The sequence below is a fragment of the Calidris pugnax genome, unplaced genomic scaffold, assembly GCF_001431845.1.
Source record: "Calidris pugnax isolate Ruff unplaced genomic scaffold, ASM143184v1 scaffold20, whole genome shotgun sequence".
Lineage (NCBI taxonomy): Eukaryota > Metazoa > Chordata > Aves > Charadriiformes > Scolopacidae > Calidris > Calidris pugnax.
Window position 1 is genome coordinate 12,104,631 of NW_015094510.1, and position 26,970 is coordinate 12,131,600.

A 26,970-nucleotide genomic window follows, 5' to 3' on the forward strand; every position below is an offset into this window, starting at 1 on the left:
GGATGGAGCACCTCTCCTGTGAAGACAGGCTGAGAGAGCTGGGATTGTTCAGCCTGGAGAAGAGAAGGCTCCGGGGAGACCTTCTAGCGGCCTTTCAATATCTGAAGGGTGCCTATAGAAGAGCTGGGGAGGGACTCTTTGCCAGGAAGGGTAATGATAGGACAAGGGGAAACGGTTTTAAATTGGAAGAAAAAAGATTCAGATTAGATCTCAGGAAGAAATTCTTTACTAAGAGGGTGGTGAGACACTGGAACAGGTTGCCCAGAGAACTTGAGGATGCCCCATCCGTGAAAGTGTTTAAGACCAGGCTTTAGGGGGCTTGGGGCAACCTGCTCTAGTGGGAGGTGTCCCTGCCCAGGGCAGGGGGTTGGAACTTGATGATTTTTGAGGTCCCTTCCAACCCAAACCACTCTATGATTCTATGAATTGTTAAATTTTCATATTCCCACCAGAGTTCCAGTAATATTTGCTGTCGTTACATTTTAGTGACGCTCAGAATGCCACTGAATATATAAAGTTTCTGGTGGTAACAGCTTGTGATCCAGTAGTCTTCAAAGATACACACTTTCAAAAGGTGAGGAATGCATGTAATTATTTCACAACATTTTTCTTTTACTGAAGAAAAATCTTATTGTCCAGGTGATCTTTTGGCAACTTTTTTAACAGAAAGTGAAAAAAAAACCTCTTCAGCTGTACTAAACAGCTAGAAAAAACTAAGAGGGTCCAGGCAAACAGCTCCGGTAGAGGAGGAAGTTGCTAACAAAGGTTGGTTATTTCTTCCTTTTAGCTAGAGGAGAGCAAGCAGCTCGCTACTTCAAGTGGATAAATTCATTTGCAGTTCCAGGATGAGATGTTCCATTGATGATTACGTGGAAGCAATGGAGGTGAGGTACCAGGGCTGTTCTTCCTGTGCAGAGGGGAAGCAGAGGGTGACTTCCAGGCTCGGCTTTGGTCTGGCTTCCTCCTCTGCTGGCTGGGACGCTGCCACGCCGGACCAAGGCAGGGAAACCAAAGAGATCTGGGAACTACGTTTCACATCAACCACATGGAGCTGAAGAGAGATGAAGCTGGTTCCTGGCACCACCTGCAACGTCACATCCCTGAGCAAGGTCTCAGTCACACACATGGAGGGATGATCATGAGCAGGGGGTAGAGGTTAGAGGGGTAATGGTTATAAATTGAAAGAGAGGAGATTTAGATTAGATATTAGGAAGAAATTCTTTAGCGTGATGGTGGTGAGACACTGGAACAGGTTACCCAGAGATGCAGTAGATGCCCCACCACTGGAAACATTCAAGGCCAGGCTGGATGGGGCTCTGAGCAACCTGCTCTAGTGGGAGGTGTCCCTGCCCATGGCAGGGGGGTTGGAACTTGATGATCTTTAAGGTCCCTTCCAACCCGACCCATTCTATGAGTCTCTGAGGAGAAGCCAGGTAGGGAGGGTGTATTTTGTTCCGGTTGTTGCAACACTTCTTGACAACAAAACATGAAGCTGCAGCAAAAGGCTGTTCCTACCTGGTGAACCTGCTCTTGCTCTGCTCTCCCGTGACCACTCGAGCTGTCCTGAGGGACCTGGCTGCCTTCCAAGGAGCCGCTTCCCTTTTTTCCTCCCTGTGCTCTGTTATCATAATTTCTCCTGCTAGTGGTTTCGCTGCTGAAAGGCAGGATTTCTTGTAGGAACTGAAAAGCCCAAATTCAGCGTATTCCATCCTGAAAACACCCCAGCGATGTCATCGTTATACCTCACAGCCCTCCCCTGAGGACAAGTGCCAGCCCACAGCCAAACCCCATCACAATCTCAGCTCATGCATCCTACAGAGAGATGGAAGAACTTAGAATAAAGTATGGCTTGGAATAATAGTGGAAGTTAGGAGAAAGCATTGCTCCAAATAACTCTTCGTCAGTGAGGAGAAGCCAATACACCTGGCTTGAGTAAAAGAGAGAGCTGTAGGCAATGACCTCCTGGAGAAGCAGGTTTGTTCTGTACCCAAGTCTCTGTCACAGCTGAGCACAGCAGTATTTTGCTGTCATACACGGATTGGGGTGATGGCAGGAGAACCTTAATACGCCCAAGATCCTTCAGGATGCACGGGACCAGCCCAGGAGAAGGGATTTGGCTGCTAAATTTCAGTGCCTGCACTGGGGACACCCAAAACATAGCAGTAGAGGGGAGCTGCCTTCTGCTTTCCCCTTTCTCATCAACCTGCAGGAAACCATCAACAACAAAGAAGCGCTACAGAAAATGAATTAACTTGGTTGCAAATATCCCTAAGGTCCTGCAGGCAAAAAATGAGCATCTTTCTTCCCAAAACATAAGTGTTGGAACGGTTTTTCATAGTAAAGGACTTCACAGGCACCAACCAAGCCTAGAAGTACAACCCGATGATTTAAAAGGCGGACTTTGTAAGTAGGTTCTAAGATTGTTCAAGGTATATCATTAATAAAATAAATCAGTTTGCATCACAAAAGTGAGCACTGTAATTGGATAAGCACGTTAAGGGGACACTCTCCTATTGCAGCTGGTGGTATTAGTTATTGCCAGTCACCACCAAGTTGAGTGTGTGTAAGTGTATCCATATTTTTTTAATATAATTAGAAGCTGAGCTGTGTATCTTCCTGGAGGTCTTTTTTCTTTCCTGAACTGCTTTCTGCAAATAGTCAAAGTTCAAGTGCGCAAATGACTCTAAGTCACATGGTAACAAGTTTCCTGATTACGTAGAGAGTTATAAATTTAAAAAAAAAAAAGCTTTTGTAATGAGCTGGAAGCAAGTCAGAAATGGTCAGACAAAGCTCACTGATAAGACTGTGCAAACACACAAAAGAGCTGAGAAAAAAAAAATGCAGAATGGAGAACCTGAGCCCAGTTTTCCTGCTTTCTTCCTGGTACAAACTGTGTCTTGCTAAGTATAGCTGACTAAAGTCACAACTGTTCATAGAATCATAGAATTGCCCAGGCCGGAAGGGACCTCCAAAGGTCATCTAGTCCAACCCCCCCGCAGTCAGCAGGGACACCCCCAACTAGACCAGGTTGCCCAGGGCCTCGTCGAGCCTCTCCTTGAATATCTCCAGGGAAGGGGCCTCAACCACCTCCCTGGGCAACCTGTTCCAGTGCTCCACCACCCTCACAGTGAAGAACCCTCTCCTAATCTCCAGTTGTAACAAACTGTTGTTTGTTATATATACAGTAGTAAAAACCATCCCATTAAGAAGAACTCAGTTTTGAAATAATTCTTTTTCTTAAGATAACTGACATTTTCTCACTCCTGTATCATTAGTGATTGCAAAATAGATGTATAAATACAAACCAAACACAAGGTGTCACTTAAATGGTAACAACAAAGTGATCCCTCACGTGCAGAAGGCCGTGCAGAGCAGCTTTACAGCATGACCTGGGAAGTCTTATGAGGAGAGGCTGAGGGAGCTGGGGTTGATCAGCCTGGAGAAGAGGAGGCTGAGGGGAGACCTTATGTCTCTTTACCACTACCTGCAAGGACGCTTTAGAGAGATGGGGGTCGGTCTCTTTTCTCAAGTCACGGGCGACAGGATGAGAGGAAATGGCCTCAAGTTGCGCCAGGGGAGGGTCAGGCTGGATATTAGGAAAAATTTGTTCACTGAAAGGGTCATTAGCCATTGGAATGGGCTGCCCAGGGAGGAAGTTGAGGCACCTGGAGGTGTTCAAAAGACAGGTTGATGTAGTGCTGGGAGGTATGGTTTAGTGATGGTGATGCTTTTTGTTTGTTGTGTGGGTATTTATTTTTGTCAAAATTAGGTTGACGCCATGAAGATCATCGAGTTCCAACCCCCCTGCCATTAGAAGATTCTGTGGTTCTGTGACAAGAGGAAATGGCTTCAAGTCGCACCAGGGAAGGTTTAATTGGATGTTAGGAAAAATTTCTACCCCAAAAGGGTTGTCAAGCATCGGAACAGGCTGCACCACCCCTGGAAATATTTAAAAGATGGGTGGTGATAGTGCTTACTGACATGGTTTAGTGGTGGGTTTGTCAGTGTTGGTACTTGATGATCTTCAAGTTCCCTTCCAAAGGAGACAATTCTATCATTCTATATCTGGATCACCCTCAGAGACAGGCACACAAAGACATCAAGGCAGAAGCTGAATTCCAGAGCTCCCCAATTTGCTAGAATGCAGCTACACTACGATCTTGTTTTCTCTGCCAAGCAGCAGGGAGCTGCCTGTTATCACTGCTGAACTCCTTCCAGAATCTCATCAACTTAATTAGAAACTAGAACACGCACTTCCACGCTCCGCGGCAGCATGTGGTCCAGACCCACCCTAAGCTGACCCAAGAATGGCTGGAAGAAAGCTTGACAGGCTTCTCCCTTAAGATTCTGGCTGCTTCCCTGACATCACTCCCTTTGCTTTTGTGTATTGACTCTAAAAAATAAAGCATTATAATACAGTGATCTTTACGGGACTACATTTGGGAAGCTCACCCAATCAATGGATAAAAATATGTATTATTCACAAGGCCAGATTCTAGAATATTAGGGGAGCTCAGGTTCTTTCACCTGCAGAGGAACATCTCCCACCCCTAAACCCAAACATACACTATGTGGTATTTCTTCTTCATCACCAGGATTCTGTATCTTTCCAGCTGAATATGGGCAAGAGAAGGACCAGTTTAACAAAGCCATGATGCCACGACAGAAGGGACGTGCACACAGAACTCCAAGCTTGTTCTTTTCTTCTAGGGCTGCTGTAATAAACTCAACCCATTTACACCAAAATATATATAAAAAAGAGTAGTAGCACACACTGAAAAACAGAGGCATGGATTTTAATCAATATATCATATAACAAACAAAACCATTTGGTGGAGAACACAACATTTCTGCTTTAACTCTACACTTACTCTTTTAACTCCACAACTCTAAGGTCTTCAGCAGCCTCCTCCTTCTAAAGCCTGCAGATTTTCTAGATATTCGGTGGCAGCCTCTATCTCTGCAAACTCCAGCAGTCTGTTGATCAGCTTATCCAGAGCTTCTTTCCCACTTAGAATTTCCTAGGAAAAAAACCCACCATAAGACCAGACAAAAGCATGACTGCCTGCACGTAAGAATTATCCTGCAACACTGATGACTCAAACAAGGAGCTCCTGAAATGCGCTTTGTCTTATCCCAGTGCATGCTCTGGCTGGTCTCTGCGGCTCCCTGGGTGACACCAACCTGTGTGCAGTCCCCAGGGACTCCTGCTGCCCACCTGGAAACACCACACGGATTCTGGCAGCAGCAAAAGGAGCTCTCGGTGCCTTCCTGCCCTGCTTTCATGGAACTCATGGGTTTACATGAAAATCCCCCGGCAAGACCAATCCAGGACTGAAGAACCTAATTCAAATACTGTTCTTAATGCCAAGAAGTAATTTTGCAAAGTTTAACTAACTTTTATTAGGCAGTTGACGGTTTCAGTTTCACTCAAGAAAAGGAACAAGTTCCCAGGAAAAGCTTAACTAACAAAACTAATTTTTATACAGTCATGGAACTTCTTCCAGTTCTTCTCCACCACGGTATTTGTGCAGGTGTTCCCCACTCCATGAAATATTCCATATTCCCCATGCCCTGTGCTCTCTGAAGTTACCCAGGATGGCTGTAGGTACAGTTCGAAAAATGTTGCTTCTTAGGCAACAGCAGTTACAGTAAACTGGGCACCTAAGCCAAAATACTGAAGGGTCACCCTAAACTTTGTCCTAAAATTCAAAACATTTTCATAAATTTTATACAGAACAATACGTTACCTGGTATTTGTTTCTGTGTAAAAAAAAACCAATAAACAACATTCAATCTGTATGTAGAGATTTACTCATAAATAAGACATCAAGTAATCTTAAAATGAAAGCATTCCATTTCAGGTCTTTTTAACTGTGGCTTGCAATGCAAACAAAGTTTTTCTCCTTCTTCACTTCATCATTAGAAGGAGGAAGAAAGACTGGCTTAATGATAAATAAGTCCTTCAAGTCAGATTTTTCTTTCAGATGTACTGAGCTTTGAGAACCTTAAATGTCACTTGCCCAGTTTGGCCAAGGGACTCACGGAGATCTCTGAGGGCTACATGCATCATGTTTCACATATATAGTAAGAGAAAAATAGAGAAATAGGCCAGAGAGTTGCCTCCTGTGCCAGACATCTTTAACACTACCCTACCACAAGGCAGGAAAGGAAGTTTAAGCTTTCTAAATCACAGTATCATAGAGTGGTTAGAGTTGGAAGAGACCATGAAGATCATCGAGTTCCAACCCCCCTGCCATGGGCAGGGACACCTCCCACTAGAGCAGGTTGCTCAGAGCCCCATCCAGCCTGGCCTTGAACACTTCCAGGGATGGGGCATCCACAGCTTCTCTGGGCAACCTGTTCCAGTGTTGCACCAGCCTCGGAGTGAAGAATTTCTTCCTAATGTCTAATCTAAATCTCTTTCAGTTTAAAACCATTACCCCTTGTCCTGTCACTACACTCCCTGATCAAGAGTCCCTCCCCATCTCTCCTGTAGGCCCCCTGAAGTACTGGAAGGCTGTTATAAGGTCTCCCTGGAGCCTTCTCTTCTCCAGGCTGAACAACCCCAACTGTCTCAGCCTGTCAATCTACAATGTTCTGTCAGAGCACAACAGGTCATCTGCTTTCCTCAGATACATTAAATTGTTTTCACCAGGTTTAACTTCTCTTCACACGGTACACATAAGCGTCTGACTTTTAAATCTCTCCCAAGAAACCATTACCTTGATATTGCGTGCATCATACGAGATCCTGTGGTCGGTGACTCTGTCCTGGGTGAAGTTGTAAGTACGAATTCTCTCTGACTGGGCTCTCGTTCCCAACTGTAGTGAAGTAGCAAAAAATAAAAATATTCTACTATAATGTGATTAAAAAAAAAATCAACTACTACTCTAAATCAGGCTGATGCATTAAAGTTTATTCTATCTTACCTACAAACTTAATGGTCACTGACAACATTTTTTTTAAAATATCATTGCATCACTAAACAGTAATATTTGCAATTTTGCATCATAGACCAAATTTTTACATCTTTCAGTCCACTTTTATTCCAGCTCTGTAGCTGCAAGAATTGCATAATTCTCAAAAGTCACGTAAGGCAAGATATAAGTCTGTATGTGTCCTTAGTTCAAAAATGTAAGTGTATTTTTCTTTGCCAGGTGTTGGGGGGGGCGGTGTTTAGCTCCCACAGCAGCTAATGACGGGGGGCACCATTAACAACAGAAGCAGTAGAGTCAACGTTGCAATTTCTGGCATTTGGCTGCCAGAAATTAGCCCTGAAAGAGGAGGATTAAATTGAGACTACAAAGAGTAGTCCTCTAGTGGCAAAGCGCAAGAGTGCACGCAATTCTAAAAGTTTTAAACCAGAAATCCCAATGTAGCACTGTTGTGCGGTCAAATGCTTTATTAAAATGGAGAATTAAATGTTAAAAACTGCTTAGAGATGTCTGCTTCAATGGGCTTTTTAAAAAATTTCATCTGCACCCACATGTATATTTCATAGCAAGAAAGTTTTTTAATATATTCTGAAAGAAAAGGTAATTTACTTTTGCCTGGGTTTCTGTAGTATTCATATAAATGTACATCTAAGTTATTCAGCTGTGAAGATTCTCAAGCTAATACTAATAACAAAAGATAAACTGGTCACCACTTACAATGACTGAGTTAACAATCTGCAGGAACAATACATTAAAACAACCTGAAATTAGTCATTAAAAAGCTAAACTGGAAATTCTGAAGCACTGAGTAATTTTGTAATTCTGACTCATCTTTATTCCTGTTGATCACTGTTGAGGTTCACACAACAAATAGGAAAATACTCAAAGAATGGGAAAAGAGTGAGAGCACGTTTCAAGAGAAAAGCACACTTTGCAGCATAACTTGAGGTAACCAACTCGGGGGAGTCACTTCTTCCACAAAAGGTTACCTAAACCACGGCAAATCAACTGTTACCCAACTGTGAAGCGGCAGGATTGTTTATCACAGAATCACAGAATCTTCTAGGTTGGAAGGGACCTTAAAGATCCTCTTGTCCAACCGTCAACCTAACTGACAAAAATAGACACCTGCACAACAAACAAGGAGCATCACCATCACTAAACCATACCTCCCAGCACTACATCAACCCATCTTTTGAACCCCTCCAGGGATGGTGCCTCAACCACCTCCCTGGGCAGCCCATTCCAATATCTGATAACCCTTTCAGTGAAAAAATTTTTCCTAATATCCAGCCTGAGCCTCCCCTGGCGCACCCTGAGGCCATTTCCTCTCATCCTGTCGCCTGTGACTTGAGAAAAGAGACCGCCCCCCCCCTCTCTACACCCTCCTTTCAGGTAGTTGTAGAGAGCAATAAGGTCTCCCCTCAGCCTCCTCTTCTCCAGGCTGAACAACCCCAGCTCCCTCAGCCTCTCCTCATAAGACTTGTGCTCCAGACCCCTCACCAGCTTTGTCGCCCTTCTCTGGACCCGCTCCAGCACCTCAATGTCTTTTTTATGGTAGGGGGCCCAAAACTGGACACAGTACTCAAGGTGAGGCCTCACCAGTGCCGAGTACAGGGGGACAATCACCTCTCGGGCCCTACTCGCCACGCTGTTCCTGACACAGGCCAGGGTATATTTGTTGCCTTCACACGCTCTGTATGATCTTATTGAACACTTTGTTTTAGAAACAGGTTAAAATACAACTCTGAGAACTTCTGATCCCAGTTTACATGGAGAGTAACTCTTTACTGCTGCTCTGTGTAACCCTGGCCTTAATAGGGAGGTTCAATACACGATGTCAAGTGTTGCCTTTCGAATAACTCCAACTACAGCCTTTTGACTCTTCTTTCCAGCTACAGCTGAAGTTTCTTTTTCATTGCCTGCAAAGTCAACACTAGCATTGGTCTGGGATAAATAAAAAACAGACATACCATTTAAAAGCAGACTCACCATCCTAATACAGAAGATTGTCCCCCGTAAGCACACCTGGTTAGACACACACGCTCGCTCACTTTGTCCCCATCACTCAAAAAGGCCAAATTTATGGCGTAGCACCCTCCCCAAATTTCAACAATCATCACACGTACTCACCTGCAGTTTTCTGGCACTCTGCTCTTGATTTAGCTGCTTTTCAATGACCTGCTGGTACAGCTTAGCTCTCAGCGTCCGCAGAGCTATTTCCTTGTTCAAAAGCTGGGATCTCTCCTGCTGGCACTCCACTGCTAGGCCTTTACAGAGGAATTCGAGAGAGCTCAGATCAAAAGCCCATTATAGTAAGGAACAAACAAGCTAAATTAATTCTACCACATTAGGCAAATGAAGCCTTCCAGAGCGTTGGTTTGCAGGGCCTTTAAGCTGTGGGATAAAAAGTCATTTTAACACACTGGCCAGAACCCCTGGTATGTTTTTTAAACTCTTGGTAGCTGCAGCAGGGGCTTTGTTCAGTGCTACAGAAAGTCAGGGATGTTTTAAAATTTCATGAAGCAAACGAGCTTCTGACATCGCCTTCAGAAAATGGGTTCACTCCAATTACCTATCACATGTTGAAAATGTAATTTGCACGGTTTACAAAGACATGTTTAAAACAGTGTAACACAAGTTTTTAAAGTCTTAGTCTAGACAAGCTCTTGGAGATTGGAAAAACCAATATTCTAGCAGAGCAGGGTGCCTGAACAATACTGGAGAGTCTTTAACTTAGTTATGAATAATGAAATAAAGTAAAATAAAGGTCTTTAAAAGAAATTTAGTATTTCTTTTTACTCCTCATTTGATTTCTGAAATAAAAAGGCACGTAGGAAACAGCTGTTTTCAGGTCACTACTGAAATTTCCTGTCCTAAGGAGATTTCTACATCTGTACAGATAGCAGCCCACTGAATTTCAATAAAGCCAAATCCTGAGAAGGATGGAGTGGTCCAGTATATACACCACCTTCCCGTTAGCATACATTTTCCTTCCTATTCAACACATGACAGCATTTTCCAGTACTGAGTGAAAATCTTCAAGTCTCCTTTTGTCTCAGTCTTGTAACTAGAGAGGTTCCAGCCAGGCAAAGTGCACCCCAGATTGCCAGAGGCCGCTATTCCTGAAGGAGCACGTGGCACGAATTATTTACATCTTCCCTCCCATCCCTGTCACCCTCCCTTTGTTCTTTCATCCTTCAAAGACAATCTATTCATTAAACACGTCCCTCTGAAGACAAAACTGGCATCACAGCAACGCGCCGACCATTGTGCCACTGAGACACACTCCTTTTCTCACAGGGTGCCTTGCTTTTACTTCCTTTTTTTTTTTTTTTGGTATAAAGTCCAGCCCTACAAATTCACTCTAGGAGACAACTTGCAGGAACAGCGTGGCAAGTAGGGCCCGAGAGGTGATTGTCCCCCTGTACTCGGCACTGGTGAGGCCTCACCTTGAGTACTGTGTCCAGTTTTGGGCCCCCTACCATAAAAAAGACATTGAGGTGCTGGAGCGGGTCCAGAGAAGGGCGACAAAGATGGTGAGGGGTCTGGAGAATAAGTCTTATGAGGAGAGGCTGAGGGAGCTGGGGTTGTTCAGCCTGGAGAAGAGGAGGCTGAGGGGAGACCTTATTGCTCTCTACAACTACCTGAAAGGAGGGTGTAGAGAGGTGGGGGTCGGTCTCTTTTCTCAAGTCACAGGCGACAGGATGAGAGGAAATGGCCTCAAGTTGCGCCAGGGGAGGTTCAGGCTGGATATTAGGAAAAATTTTTTCACTGAAAGGGTTATCAGATATTGGAATGGGCTGCCCAGGGAGGTGGTTGAGGCACCATCCCTGGAGGTGTTCAAAAGATGGGTTGATGTAGTGCTGGGAGGTATGGTTTAGTGATGATGCTCCTTGTTTGTTGTGTGGGTGTCTATTTTTGTCAGTTAGGTTGACGGTTGGACAAGATGATCTTTAAGGTCCCTTCCAACCTAGAAGATTCTGTGATTCTGTGGATCACAAGCTTTCTCTTCAGATTTGGGCTGACTAGAATTACAAAATACAGCCAGACTTACCCGTGGGAAGGTGCACAATTCTCACGGCGCTATCGGTTTTGTTAACGTGTTGCCCTCCAGCTCCTTTGGCCCTGAAGGTATCAATGCGCAAGTCTTTGGGGTCCACTTTAACATCAACCTGGAATCAAAGAAAATTACTACTTTCTGCTCATTCTCAAAATATTTTTAATGTCTTTTCAATGGTGAAATAAAAAAATGCACTCCTCAAAAAACTATGCTTTTACAACTGTTCCTGAGTAACAGCTATAATTATTATACTTTAAAAAAATGCCAACGGTAAGTATCTCTGCAATGCAAGTGAGGCTTTAAATATTTCACTTATTTTTTCAAACTCTTACCCCAGGTGCTTCACAAAACAAGGCACGTGTGTGTGTGTGAAACAAAACAAAATCAGCACCTTTTTGTAAAACCACCAGCTTTGGCAGGGAGACTAAGAAATAAGCAAATAATCAAACATTGCTTCTAAACAGCAGCGCAAGGAACTTGTTCATGAGTCAAGCCAGAATGATTCTTGCAAGAGTTCTTAAAAACATCTAACTGAAGGAAAACTGGGTGTAACCAGATCCAAGCAAGGATTGCAGCATTGGAAACTTGAGTCCATGGTGACCCGGACCATAGTTTGAGCTCAGTGGATGGGAAAGGAACATTCAGATCTAACCAATGTTGTAAGGAAAGCATTACAAGGAAGCAGGAGAACGTGCAGGAAAGGCTACAGGATCTGGTTTTGTTTATTTTGTGTGTAAACTGCTGGTTTAAGTGAGAACGGTCGGTATCACCAAGATCTCAGAAACACCAGCCAACACACTCATTCAAATTCAAAGCAGACCGTCCTTGATTTAACAGAGAAGGACAGCAATAATTTAAATGAAACAAAAAAAAAAACCAAACCCAAAAGGACCTGCAGAATCACATTGCTATGCAACACTGAATATTTTCTTGGATATATTCCCCGTCTTATTACATGACGTAATTTCAAACTGGCTTACTCATAGCAGTCAGCTTTGTGAGTGTTGGGGCTGGAATACTTACTGAAACCATCACTGATTTAGATGTCATTTCAGGCAATAGTAAATCTCTGCTAAGTTGCTTATCATGATCCATTTAAACACGTAAGGTGCAGAGCCAAGGACTATTGCCTTCCAGAGTCAGAGAACTTGTGGTTCACTTGCTGAGACTTGCAAGGAGCACTTGGGTATCAATAAAATCCCCAAACAGTTACAGTAACATTGCTATAAATGACACCTACTCCAGTGCCAAAAGGGGTGACCAGGGATACAGCACCTCGTCACCCTGATTTACCTCCTCTGGCTGAGGGAGGACAATAACTGACATTGTCCCCGTGTGAATCCGCTGCATTCTGGACGACAGGCCCGTCTCGGGGATTCGCTGGACTCGATGAGTCCCTCCTTCATATTTCAGATGCCTGTAGACATCATCTCCCGAAATATGAGCAGCGGCGTGATGCAACCCACCTAGAGAGACAAATAAGGGTGACAAATAGAGCACAGAAACAGCTTTTCGTTTCATTGTCTCGGTGGAATGTCTGAAGAAGCGCTGTACCTATCTCAGCCGGCGTATAGTTCACGATGTCAAAGGTCCAACGTTTATAGTCCGCATAGTTCTGGTACATCTCAAACATTTCTTTAGTGAACTGTTGGCAGATGTCTCCTAAAAATATAAAGGCACTACAACATAAATAGCAGTTCACAAAATGGCAGCCACTGGTTTTTAGATTTAGTTGCGACTTTAACCACAGTCATTAGATTGATACTCTTCTTTACAAAGTATTACTTTACACCATTAAAGTATAAAAAGGCATTAAGAATAACGCGTAAGAGGTTTAATGAAGTTGGATAGAGGTTTTAAGTAATCTTTACTGCAGGAACTTCGCTGACCTCCAGTTGTTCTGCCAGCTGTCACTTCTAATATGACATGACTTCTATCGTATTTTTCCTTTGGCACTAGAAGCTGGAAAAGCTGAAAAGGAAAAGAGAAAACCACAGAATGTCATTATCTCCTTCATGACTCTGTATCTCCTTTTAATCAAATTTACAGCCAGCCTTCACAATTGCCGCGGCCTGACCGCACACAACCACTTACTTCTTTTGGCAAACTGGTAAGTAGGACTGAAAACTAGTCTTACTAGTTGCAACTAGTTGCAATAGCTGTCACAACTCAGTGCAGCTGGAGGGGAAACGGGATATGGTGGGGTATCCACAGTAAAGCTAGCTGAAAATTTGATCCCGCAAAGTCAGGTGCCAGGTCACTCACTCCAGCCCCAACTACCTATGAACACAAAGGTATTAGCTGTAATCCACCTAATCTTTACATTAATCTTATTTTTCAGAAAGTCCCATTTCATATTATCTCAATCTGAACACAGAAATGGACCCAAACACAGAGTTCTCCACTGAAACGTTTCAGCTTCTCCGCTTTTAATTAATCCCCCCACTCATGGGCTGCAGTCAGCTGAAAAGAAAATGAAAGACTGCAAGTTCCAATCAGGAATCTTTCAAGAATTCATGCTCTGCTGCCACAAACAGTTACTGGGATGTCATGTCAGGTCTCAAGAGCACAGACTCGCCACTTTTTTAATCCCCTTCAGCATCTGCAGATAGACAAGCAAGCAACCAAAAATGACTCAAATAATAAGCTTCTGAGACACAATTGTCAGTAAGAAGCTCACTAATAATTAATGTTGCCACTTCTTCTCAGGGAGAATAGAGAAGCTGGACTTCTGTTCCATTAAATGCAAGTGTCAGAATCTATTGGTAAGATCACAACAGAACATTTTTCTGACAACTTTATTTACAAAGCCATATAATTTTACCTCAGGCTCACCTTTCTACACAACATGTTGATTTTCTTATCCAGGGTTTCCTTCTCTTCCAGGGCAAGCTCTAGAAGTTGTTTCTCATCTCTGCTGTCTAGGTCTAAATTCACCAACAAGGAATAGATGTTACCCTGTGTCACTTAGTTCAGAGCAAACAGTAATACAGCTGACCAAAGACATGCACTGGGGCACATAGAAGCTTGCAGTAGCATTTTGCCAGCATGAAATACCAAATAAGAGCAGCCCAAGCCACGATGTGTATTGCTATTGCTAATTAAATGATCAGATATTTCAGGTGTGCAGGAAGGAGTAGCAGATATCTTACCACTCACTCTCTACCTGGTTGCTCAAATCTGCATCAAGTAGATGCCACTCCCACCTGACAGTTGCTCTCAGTTATACTGACAGTTATGTCTCACAGATTGACAGTCCAGGGGTAAATCCACAAACAGATTTAACAAAATACATCAGAAACACACCTGCAGACAAGAAGTGCCTCAGTTTCCCTTATTACAATTTTTCACGCAACAAAATTTTTTGTTTCTAGTCGTGCCCAGAAACACCCATATATTCTACAATTTGCAGGCAACTCATTAAGGTGAGCCCTAAAATTAATGGTACGATGATAATAATGAGGTTTCTAACCTTCTGTCTCCTGCTATTCAAGAGATCACTGAGATGTGGGAGTTATGGATGCAAGTCATCAGGATGTGGGAGACCTCACTTTGAACCTTTGCTTTGCTTAGGGAGATTCCCTTCCTCTCTCTTCAGCACGTGAGACCACAACCTGGAGCGTCGTGCCCAGGTTTGAGCTCCCCAGTACAAGAAAGGCATAGAAATACTGGAGTGAGTCTAGCTCGGAACCACCAAGATGGTCAAGGGCTGGAGGAAAGGATGTACAAGAAGAGGCTGAGAAAACTGTGTTTGTTCCCCCTTAAGCAAATCAGGGGAAGGAGAGGTTTTATTGTTGTGTACAACTACCTAAGAGAAAGACAGACAGACTCTGTATATCATGACAAAAGAAGACATAAGCTGGAATATGGGAAATTCTGATTAGATATTAGAAAAACTATTTTCACCCTAAGGGTGGTCAGACACCTGGACAGGGGCCTAGAGAGGCTGTAGGATCTCTGTTCTTGGATATATTCCAAACTCAACCAGATAAGGCCCTGGGCAACCTGCTCTAACTGGTCCAGACCAAATGACCTTTGGAGATTCCTTTCTAAATTAACTTAAACTAAACTAAATTATTTGATGATTCTGTCATTAGATTGCCCCTTCCCACATTTTAGAGCTTACTACCAGACTAGGACACATGCTCAGGTAAAGCTAGCAGAAGCTCCAAACCTTTTCTGCCAGGGAGGCTCCAGTTTACAATAATTAAAGAAAACCTGCCACTGCCAAAAAAAGGGAGCACCCTCTCCTTTATATCTTTCTTGCTGCTGTTCTACCAGCTGAGTGGCAGCTCTGTCACTCATCAGAACACACACATTTACTGGTAGCCCCAGCAGCAAGTCTTAAGAACTAAACATGCTGGGATGATGAACCAGCTTTGTATACTGGGCAAGGACAGCAGCAGCTCCTCCGTGTCACAGTTCTTAATTTACACTCTGGGTCTTTTGTCCTTAAAGAAAAGATGTCAGATCAACACTTGAACCTGGCATCCCCTCTACATGAGACAAGAACTGTACAGATTTCCCTACCAGAATGTCACAAATCCAACCCAAAGCTCATACTGAAGCAAAGGCTTCTAGCTGGTCCAGAAAGCATCATTACTGATTAGTTAGTTAAACAGTATCAAATTAACTACTGTCAGCAGAGATGAAAGAATGGTCTGGTGGTGACCAATGAGCTTGAGGTTCAAAGGACTGGCATCCCTTTCCTACCTCACTGCAAACTTGACCTTTAAAAAAATCCCTTAATCTACCCCGTGGCTCACATCACCAGTGGCAAACCAGGAAATAACATTTTTCTGCTTCACTGAGTGTTGCAAATATAAAATCCTACAGCAACTGTGAGGAATTCAGGTACTACAGAGAAGAGGGTCACTTAGGCAGCTATCAGAACACAAAGAGCAGTCAAACTTTCTTCAGTCTTCACTGTTAGGACTACCCCTCATGAATCTGTGGCCTTAGAGGCAAGGGGGATGGTATGGAGAGAGGAAATTTTTCCTCTAGTAGAGGAGGGCCAGGTTCGGGACCACTTGGCCAAACTGGACATTCATAAGTCCATGGGGCCTGATGGGTTGCACCCACGAGTGCTGAGGGAGCTGGCAGACGTTATCGCTGGACCACTCTCGATCATCTTTGAGAAGTCGTGGAGAACAGGAGAGGTGCCTGAGGACTGGAGGAAGGCCAACATCACTCCAGTCTTCAAAAAGGGCAAGAAGGAGGACCCTGGGAACTACAGACCAGTTAGTCTCACCTCTGTCCCTAGATGATTCAGGGATTGGAGCATCTCCCTTATGAGGAGAGACTGAGAGAGCTGGGACTCTTTAGTCTGGAGAAGAGAAGGCTGAGGGGAGACCTTATCAACGCCTACAAGTATCTCAAGGGAGGGTTGAAGGAGGAGGGAGCCAGACTCTTTTCAGTGGTTCCCACTGAGAGGACGAGGGGCAACGGGCACAAGTTGGAACATAAGAGGTTCCACTCAAATATGAGGAGAAACTTCTTCACGGTGAGGGTGACGGAACCCTGGAACAGGCTGCCCAGGGAGGTTGTGGAGTCCCCTTCTTTGGAGATTTTCAAAACCCGCCTGGATGTAGTCCTGAGTAACATGCTCTAGCTCTAGGCAATCCTGCTTCAGCAGGGGAGTTGGACTAGATGATCTCTATGGTCCCTTCCAACTCTAGAAATTCAGTGAAATTCAGTGAAATTCAGTGAAACGAAGGGAGCATCTGTGTTTTAAATTGGCCACATGATAAACAGTACAGATAGAATAATTTAGTGCCATTTAATTAAATTCTTGGCTCTAATTTTCCTTCATTCTTTTCTTTTCCCCTCTTTCAACTAGAACTCACTCCGTTCATCCACATCACACTTTACAGAATTAGAAAAATTCTTCATTATATTTACTTGATCCAAAAATGGCCATTTAAAGTGTGTATTTTCCAGTGTTTTCTTAATACTTTCTAATTCTTCCAAGAGCATTTCTTTTTCAGCATTAAATTTTTGTCCCTCCTCACCTTCACTCCCTTTTCTCTTTCTCCAGTGCAGAACACTTGAGGGTGGTAGGGAATAAAACATTTTAATAACCACCATTTTGTCCAAAAGCACAAACATCTATTTATTTTTAAAACTAAAGAATATAAATGTTTTCTACCTCTCTAAACATTTTAGCACCTTTATTTCAATATGGCTTTTACTGTTTTGTCAACAACCCTTGGCTGTCTCTGAAAAACACCATGAACTTTCAAACTTCTCCATTTACACCACTGGCTACCCACTTCTCCTGTCCTTTGCTCTCCCCTGGCTTCAGTTCTTTAATGGAAACCCCATTCTCTCCAGGCCAGTGTTTCCCTCTCTTGGCTTAATACCTCCTCCCATTGTTTAATACCATGTAGCAGAATGGGTGACATTTGCTCTTTGCTACTGTGTCCACCTCCTTGCACACTTAATAATGTTTTTTGTCAAAATGTTGCAGTTACTTTGTAAATTCTTTTACTCCTTCTGTACTTATTCCTGAACATCATCAAAACCAGCAACAATTTAATATTCTTTTTTACCCCAACTTCTACTGTCACAGTGTATTGAAAAGCAGAAGCTTCTTAGAAAACTATCAATTTTTATTCCTTGAAGGACTATTCAAATATTTTTCAAAGAAATATTAGCTTTTGACATTTAAATTGGAAACTGGCAATGCATGTCATAATGAAAATTCATGTAATTTGCTCAATAAGTATCCATGAACTGGCTAGATGGGTTCCCATTTTAAATAACACGCATAAAGTCTGCATCTATCAAATGTATTAGGCTCACTAAATTTTTTTCCTTCAGTTAACACTGCTCTCAATTCTATCAAAAAACAACCTTAAGACAAACATTTCCAAACTACTTCTGCTAGACAGACAGCCCTGAGACTCCAGACGATCCCAACGCTCCCAAGTTGACTATACTAAAACCTCAATCTGAAGTGAGGTGAGATGAAAAATGGACAGACGTGGTTGGATGCAGAAAGCCCTAGCAGCATGCAAGCTCTCAAGACAGGCAGGACCAGAGTGTTCCAGGGCTGGCTTAACTTAATTAAAAGCTTTCTTTAAAGGCTGGCTGATGAAGTTTATCACAAGCCAAGTTGTTGTTTGGACATGTGCTCCTTACCTCTGCACATTGCTTCTAACTCCTCGACTTCCTTTTCAGCCGCTTTGATTTCTTGAAATGCAGCTGCAATGGGGGACAGATCGGCGCATCTCTTCCTCAGGGTTCTTTGCTCAAAGTCACTTATTGAGTCAGCATTTAACAGACGACTGACCTGTTCGTACTCTTTGCTCAGAGTCTCCAGATACTTCTGCACAGCCTCATGCTTCCACAACGCTCGAGACTCCTGATGTGTTTTCCTATGCCGACTGTTAAAAGACAGCGTGAATCCAGCCGTGTCCAACAAAGATTTTGGCCTCCAAAATCCACAGTTGTGCAGTCCCACCACAGAACTTAACTTCTTTGCAACAGGAGGGAGAAGACAGCTGTGAAGTTGACCATGACAGTAGCAACTGGCAAGCAGGCTCTTAAAAAGACTGACACTTCGGAAAGGTTTCATTTTGTTTCTTGTTTTTCCACCACCTGAAATTAAAAGTAGACAGTATATGGACCACTGTTAATTCTCTGGAAAAACAGGGCATTCTATTCTAAAAAGAAACACAAAGCGAAACAAACACAAGAACTGTATCAGGCCCAAATCCTGTTTTGATTACACCAACACAAACGCAACTGTCATGGACAAAAGTAATGGTTTAAAATAGAAACTTTACTATTATACTGACTGAGGGTTGGAAAAGGTCTCTCCTCCCTTACCTCTTCAGTTTATTTATGCTCTGGGAAAGCTACTCTAGATGTGACTTTACAGACAACAGCTTCATTTTGCCATATGCCTAACTGAAAAAATCCAACCATTTCATGCCTTATGTTGCTCACAGAAGACAAATCTATACTAGAGATGCTAGAATTATATAGAGAGAATGTATGAAATGTGCAAAACTAATGTGCAAAATTATACCCACTACCATAATGAAATATAACTTTGGCAGGAGAACCTTAGGAACATCTAACTGACCTTGCAGCAGATAAGTCAATAGGACTACAATACACTTGCAAGAAATTACTCATTCATATATGTACTATGTAAGACATAAGCACAGTGCTTTAAGTCACATGTCCTCCTTCCCACAATATATTTACATATAAGTGTTATAAACATTTTCTATCCAAAAAGCAAGTATTTTGAAATGCAACTCCTGTATTCTTCTGAGACACTTGGCCTACAGTTTTGCAGGACACAGGCTCCCCTTAGCAACACCGTGGCTCTATGAAAGATCTTTTCCTCTTCATTTTATACCATCAGCATTGCAAATTATGCTATGAATTCTTACCATGCTCTAAGAATTTATATTGGAGTGCAAGGGTCTACCAAGAGGACTGAAGTGAAATCGTTCTTATTCTACGACTACTCACACAGAAAAGGTTTAACAAATAAAGAAGTTCTCCTTAATATCTCTGTCAGTGTCACAATCCCGTCTGCTGATTTAAAAAAAAAAAAAAAAAGTGTATTCAGAGAAAATGAGAGCATGCAACTTTGGCAAAAATCTCCTTGAAACAAACACTTCAGTTTTCTGACACAATTATTTTTTACTCATCAGTGACAAGACCTTCTGTGCATCTTCAGGCATTTTATTAACAAATTACTGTGACATTCCAACTACTTGGCTCACCCATTACCCTCACCTATTTACTTGCATCCATTTGTGCACACTGACAAAAGAGCAATATGCAGTAATTCCAGCAGTACTGCATCTTGCTTGCCTGAATGTCTGTTCTACTACCTACAGAAGGAGGGAAGCACCTCCGTTGTACTTCTGCACCTTCCCCAGATTCCCCAGACAGCAGGTGCTATTGAACCCTCCGTGGCAATTTCAGGACTGCTGTAATTTATAGAAAGCCAACCATACCCTCATGGCTTGTTCTAGTGACTAAACCTGGATGTAGCAGAGGGATCCCATTCCCTTCACCAAGGAAGGGAACAGCAAAAGGCACAAATCAGGCTCATCACCTACAATCCTGGGCTTAGCTGCTCGTGGGCACATATACACTCAATTCCAAAAGATGTAATTCTGCTGATAGCACTGGAGTTGCCCCAGGCCCACATGGCCCACCATAGAATCACAGGATGGTCAGAGTTGGAAGGGACCTTAAAGATCACCCAGTTCCAACCCCCCTAGATCAGGTTGCTCAAAGCTCCATCCAGCCTCGCCTTGAATACCTCCAAGGATGGAGGTTTGGTCAAATGCTAACCACCATTAACTCATTTTTAAAATATTAATTTTATATTTTATTAATTAATTAAATATGTTAATAATTTTTACTGGAGTAGTTACGAAGCAACGTACTCAAGTAGTAACAGATCTGTACTATTGTTCTGCCTGAGCTCTCAAAACTAAAATTCTTGGGTTTAAATTCCTAAAAAGCCTAAGTAATGGCATGACAAGGAAATCAGAAATTGCAAAATAACTTTGAGATGTTAAATAAAACAAGTATCTCCTTTTCAGAGAGATGTTGCTGCATTACATTTGTGCAGAAATAAGCACACATAAAACTTTTACAGAGCTATGACCAGCAGATGACCTATTCACTGCTTTCCAAACCAGATTCTAATAACTTTTTATGTGACAAAATTACCCCGTGCACATTCACAAATCAAAACCAGTACGCAAAAGTGACAACTGTAATTCTTATTACAATATAACTTAGTTATGTCACTTAAATAACACCAAAAAAATATATTTCCAGACAAGAAACAGTTAGCAACGCTGTGACCACTTTAAGAGGTTTAAAAAATAATTTCTAACAATCAAAGGTGCTATTAACCCCATGCAAATTAATTCTTATAATAATAAGAATATGCAGGTGCACGGAAGGAGCATGTCTTTCAAAGCATGCTGTAAGAGGAACAGCTCAAGGTTGTGCCACCTTTGGTACACCTCTGCCCCCCACCCTGAGCAAACCCCCCGAAAGCTGTGCACCAGCACAGCAGCCTTTCCTCCTGGCAGCCCTTCCTCCTGGCAGGGGTTACGGGTGGATGGGGAAGGCAGGAGCAGGCAGGGGCAGGCAGGGGCAGGCAGAGGTCACGCAGTGGTGGCAGAGGGTGGCTATGGGGGGGCTCTGCTCCCCAGCACCCACCGAGAAGCTTTGCAGCTCGCCATCCGCACGCATCGGTGCAGGACGGATCCTACCTCGAAAGAGGAGGCCATGGCAGCCGGGAAGCAGAGCGGAAGAACTGCCAGTCCCAGCATGCCTGCTGACAAACAGGACTCCCGGCGTGCTCTGGCTCGGGCTCGGGCCCGCGTGGCCAGCTGGCCAGCCAGCCCTCCGCAGCACGGCCAGCCCGCGGGGGGACACAGGGTACCCTCACCACAGCTCTGCCAGCACCCCTCCAGCAACGCCGTCGGGAAAGGGGGGCTCTGCTCGGCTTTGTGGAACGCAAGCCCCGAAATAAAAAACGGGGAACGCAACCGTAAAAGCAGCTCTTCATTTTCTTCCTCTCAGTAACACACCCCCCAACTTCGGCACGCTTCGGAGGAAACTTAAGGCAAGAGGAACAGCAATTGGGAATATTTCACTTCTCTTTCCAACTTCTAAACTGTTCTGTTACATACACTTTTCCATGTATTTGCCCAAAACGTGGGCTGAAAACACACGTCATTTCAAATCTGGTTATTCAGAGGCTAATTTCAGAGAAGTCTGCATAAAACAACATTAAGTCCCACTTTATGTCAAAGCTCAGAATTCAATTATATTTAAAATTAATTATTAATATCCTACTACAGACAAATATCAGTTATAAAATATTAATAAGCATAACTGTTCAGATTCTCATTACACTAATAGGCTGCCCCTTCCTAATAAGGCATTTTTAAAATATACTATACATATGCACATTTTAATAGCTAATATTAAACAGATTACACAACTACCTCCCTAATCATTTGCATTTTAAAAAGACTTAAGTAACATTGGGTTTTTATGCCTATAATCACCAAAAAAATCACTTTACCTACTCTTTGCTATATACGCTATAGGAGGAAAATGTATTCAAACATCTAAAATGAAGAATTCTGCTGCTTGAGACTGTTTTACATTTCCCTTAGATGCCGCACTTGGATTGAAAAGTCATTCTCTCTTCTGAGAGAACTTCCCCCCCCCTTTTATATTTGAGCAGATCCAGCTCTGCTGAAAATCCTTGAAAACCCACTGTGCGCTGGGTTTCTTTCTTCCCAGCTACTGTCGCTCAACAGGATTTTTAAAAGGTAAAAATTTGGTGTTTGGCACATATAACATCAGCGGGGTTCGGTGAGGTAAACATTCCAAATGACTGAAAATGAGACGGATGGGAAGGATTTGGATTGAACCTCATCAGCACACAAAATGACAACTAATGGCTTGTTGAGATCCGAGGACAGATTCCAGCTCAGCTCCATCCCCAGGACAGAAGGCAAGGCAAACAAATTAAAAGGCTCTTCCAGAGAATAGGATCCACTCCAGAGCTGATCCAATCTACCAAGGGGTCACAGCAAACAGCAGTCTGAAACCTCCAAGGTGCTTCTCCAGGCCTGCCCCGTGTGACGCCACCGTCCCCACCATCCCTCACTCTTCTGCCACTGTGACTTAGGCCTCAGTCAAAGGAAATAATAAAATTATCCTTGCACTGGGACTCTAAATATGCAATCTGATACTTAAAAATCTTGGGAAGGTGATCTACGGGAGGACAACCAATAAGCTACTAAAAACATGAAAACTGTAAGCAGACCACACACACAAAAATTGATTTTAAAAGAAGAGGATAGGCCAAGGAAAATCAAATCAGCTTCTGCTCCAGCCAGTAGTGGTTCTTGCTTAAAGCCTCTGATTAAATGCGATCATGATTCAGTTTTTATTTTGCCTTGACAGTGAGTTCTTTAACTTAACTCAGAATGTGAAAACAGAGACTGTAACAAACTCTCAGCCCTCCCGACCAGGCAGCAGACCTGGGAGGGACCACATGGCCAAGGCAAGGGCCAGACTCTGTGCTGTCAGCAGGGTTGCCAGATATACCACCTATCACAGGACTTAGGCCATGCATCTCATATTCAAAATATATAAAATAACATTCTTTCCCCATATTTACCATACGCTTTTAGAAGGCAATATGGGAATTGAGTAGGACGAAGAATGGGAAATCCCGTTGCCATCTGTACTGCCACCTCCCTCATGGTTGCTTTGATGCCTTAAAACCTGCATGGCCAAAGCAGCTGCCTATGGAGCTGGTGAGAACCAAGGGGTCTGGGGATGGAGGCTGCATGGGGCAGGCTGCCACTGCCCTCCTCAGCCACCACAGCAGCCCAAAGAGACACCTCTTTGGGTGTCCCTGCAGAAGAGTGACAGCAGAAATACAGCAAGGCTTCAGGACAGAAATGGAAGTCCTGTACTTTAAAATCTGGCAATCCTAAACTGCCAATTGCTTTAGAAACCGGAGGCAAAGAAATGGCTCATCAGACAAAACAGGCTCTTGGCCTTACAATCTGCTTGTCCCTGCCCACACGGAGGCCCTTTTCTGCTCAGGGGGCCCTAACTGGGTTTAGTGATCTGCAAGCATCATGCCACAACTTCAACGGACACCAAGTGATGTTGACAGGTCACGGAGTAAAGTGAGAGGCACGGCAAAACGACAAGCTTGTTATAATGTATATATCACTTTAATATTGCTCCCCCCTTTCGACCCAAATAGTTTGTTGACTGACTTCTCAATTCTTTCTGTTTGAAGGAAAAAACTGGTGACAGAATCATACGCGTCTCGAATACAGTCCTGTTTATTAACAAAGCCTGTAGAAAGAGCTTTGTTTTGCCCAGCACAGTGGGATTAAATGACAAGAAGTTTTCTTGACTGCGCTCCCAAACCTCACTTTCAACTAGAGCTCTGCCTCCCCCAAAGCTCCTTTCTTTGTTTATTCTCTCCCAGCTAGTCCACAAACATTTCTTTTATTGCCTCCCTGCTTTCCTTTTCTTGCTGCTTTTAACACAGATTTTTAAGGCAGACACATGTCTAAATGCAAATCGAACCCCTGCCTCTTATTTGCAATTTGTCAATTTTCAGACAGCATCCCTTCCAGTATTTGGACTAGCAGGAAACAGAGACCTTTAGCTGTCAAGAACAGCCTTACTGCTGGAGACCAAAGGTCCACCCAGCACGATATTTGCCTAATCATCTCGGAGATGCATCTGTTTATCACTCAGCCCAACCAGAGGCATCACATGTGTTTTGCTAAGACAGAAAACTAGAGCTCATAAAGTCAAAGCTTCAGCTAGTTATAAACAGCACTGAATACGTGCTGTGGCACAACCAGGCTCTGAAAATGACACAGCAGGGCAAAGTCAAGTGGGCCATCCTTGTCTACAGCACTCCTGCTCTGAAAATATCTGATGCCCAACACAGCAGCAACTCCACCATGTAGCAGAAAGAACAGTGAACTGGGTACAGCATGTGGAAAACACACATACTGCTGTCAGTGACCCAGGCCACTGACATTATTAGAAGTATGCCAGAACAAAACAGTGAGAAATAAACATAATAAAGATATCCCTTCTACAAAGAAACTTCTACATCTAAACAGATTAACAAAACAACACCAATAACCACCGCCCACAAAAACAGTGGCCATAAACTGATGCTTAGCTAAGAAGAACCAGCAAAGCATACACTGGGCTTCTTTAATATTTTCCTCACCTTTTTCCTAAGCTTACCACATTTTTTCTTTTTCTAATTATTACTCCTCAAGTTATCCAGGCCGTTATCCAGGTTACTCTCTTCCAATAAATCATCCACTCTCTTGTTCCCTCTTTTAGCCTAAAAGGAAAGCAGCTATCATGTCCTTCAGCTTCAGCAAGGCTCATGCCAAGTCAAAGACACACTGCTTGGGATCCTGTCAGTCAGTCACCTACTTTTATGTGTAAACAAATAAAATATGTTAAGTACACAGCCTTTCTAACTGGCTTTTGTTATATACTATTTTCCACACACTTGCTTTATTGTGGGTATCTATCATGTTCATCATCTCAGACAGTAAGTGGATAACCATATTATTAAAAAAATTAATATCCCTTTAAAACATACCAAAATATAATTAATATTTTTAAAGGGTAATTACATAAACACAGATTCCAACTGAAGCTGCCTAATTTTTATTTCCCCTGTAAGATGGTCGTTTGTAATTGCTTGTAACCTTGTCAGTTTAACCAGTTTTCTTTCTAAGTACATGCCCCAGGCCATGTGCTTTCAGTGTTTCCGGTTGGTTATTTTTTTGTTATTTTTAAATTTTTGCAAAGATTCATTTAAAAATGATTTCTGGGAATAACGAAAAGAACAATTTATTTCCAAAAGACCTTAAACCTCTTTTGGTGAAGGAGCCAAGCCATAAATAAACACTTACTGTTCTAAACAGGCACGATAGAGCTGGGAAGTTTTACATAATCAACTGCTGAAAAACGCACCAAATGCAATAGATGACATCCCCGCTTGCTCAAAGCCTGACTGCTGATTTTGCTGTTCTTCCCTTAAATTACCACCCGGGCACAGCAAGCCGGCAGCCACTCAAAAAAGGCTCTGCAGTTTGTAGTTTTGCTCTCCTCCAGCAACACCTCCCAAGGCTTTCGGGCAGCCTGGCTCTCCAAAATAACCACTTCAAGCAAGCTGGCGGGATGGCGGCCACCACCACTGGGTTACCAGAGGCAGAGAAGCAGGGGGATGGCGGCCACCACCACTGGGCTACCAGAGGCAGAGAAGAAGGGGATGGCAGCCACCACCACTGGGTTTCCAGAGGCAGAAAAGCTGGGCGGCAGCCACCACCACTGGGTTACCAGAGACAGAGAAGCTGGCAGCCACCACCACTGGGCTACCAGAGGCAGAGAAACAGGCCACCACTGGGTTTCCAGAGGCAGAGAAACAGGCCACCACTGGGTTTCCAGAGGCAAAGAAGCTGGGCAGCCACCACCACTGGGTTTCCAAAGGCAGAGAAACCCAGCAGCCACCAGCACTGGGCTACCAGAGGCAGAGAAGCTGGGCATGGCGGCCACCACCACTGGGTTACCAGAGGCAGAGAAGCAGCGGATGGTGGCCACCATCACTGGTCTACCAGAGGCATAGAAGCTGGGCATGGCAGCCACCACCACTGGGTTACCAGAGGCAGAGAAGCAGTGGATGGCGGCCACCACCACTGGGTTACCAGAGGCAGAGAAGCAGGGCAGCCACCACACAAAGGCGACTTTCTGCGTCCCCCTCCCCTCCCAGCCGCGGCCGGCGGAGGCCAAACGCTGCAAAACCCCCTTCGCCTCAGAAACCGCCGCGACCCGTACGAGCGGGAGTCACTATTTGTGACAAACCTCGGCGGGTGCCAGCCCCTTCCTGCCCTCAGGGCCTTGCCGAGGGCTCCCCGCCTCAGGCCCGCCCCACGGCAGGTTAACTCCCCTCAGGGCCGACAAACAACGAGGCCGGAGGGGCCGAGGGGATAAGAGAGTGAGGCGCCGCGGAAGACCCCTCACTCGTTAGCCGATCCCCCTCTCCGTCCCCGGCTCGACACGGAGCAGCGGGGGTGTGTGTGTTCCCGTGTGAGGGGGGAAGCAGCGGGGGGCCGCCCGGCGGCGGTGCGCCTGCGCGGAGGGGACCCCGGCTGCCATTTTGCAGCGTCAGGCGGGCCGGCCAGGCCTCCCCCGGCAGCTGCGCAGAGGGGCCGCGCTCCCGCGCCGCGTCTGAGGGGAGCCGGCGGGGAGGGCGGTGCAGGCCAATGAGTTAAAGAGTCGCCGCCGCCGCCGCTCGGGCAAGAGTCGCGCCGCCGAGTTGGGGGTTCTCCTTCCCCCTCCCTTTCCCCTTCTTTCCCCTCCCTCGCACCGACAGCCGCCGGGCCGCCC

At 44.1% G+C, this 26,970-nt stretch overlaps 1 protein-coding gene across 5 annotated transcripts; it reads right to left on the minus strand.

Moving 5' to 3' along the window:
- Positions 1-205: 205 nt before the first annotated feature.
- Positions 206-21,566, minus strand: MTRF1 (mitochondrial translational release factor 1). Of its 5 annotated transcripts, XM_014965699.1 has the most exons (11): positions 21,547-21,566; positions 18,145-18,603; positions 13,837-13,928; positions 12,891-12,972; positions 12,556-12,663; positions 12,295-12,467; positions 10,996-11,113; positions 9,072-9,208; positions 6,726-6,824; positions 4,872-5,021; positions 206-1,084 (listed from the first exon to the last, which is right to left on the minus strand). In XM_014965699.1, exons 1-10 carry the CDS (start codon positions 21,563-21,565, stop codon positions 4,899-4,901), a joined length of 1,410 nt encoding a protein of 469 aa, XP_014821185.1. In that variant the 5' UTR covers position 21,566; the 3' UTR covers positions 206-1,084; positions 4,872-4,898. The 5 variants fall into 5 exon arrangements, with proteins under 5 accessions (XP_014821185.1, XP_014821184.1, XP_014821187.1 ...); XM_014965698.1 differs by lacking the exon at positions 206-1,084 and having other exon boundaries at positions 4,776-5,021; XM_014965701.1 differs by lacking the exons at positions 206-1,084; positions 21,547-21,566 and adding an exon at positions 21,267-21,352 and having other exon boundaries at positions 4,776-5,021.
- Between the last annotated feature and the right edge of the window lie 5,404 nt (positions 21,567-26,970).

Excerpts from the sequence above, each read along its gene's own strand:
- MTRF1 (XM_014965699.1), bottom strand. Across the intron at positions 13,929-18,144 it reads GTTAGAAGCAATGTGCAGAG|ACCTAGACAGCAGAGATGAG; the intron begins GTAAGGAGCACA and ends TGGTGAATTTAG. Across the intron at positions 12,973-13,836 it reads TCAACATGTTGTGTAGAAAG|CTTTTCCAGCTTCTAGTGCC; the intron begins GTGAGCCTGAGG and ends TTTCCTTTTCAG.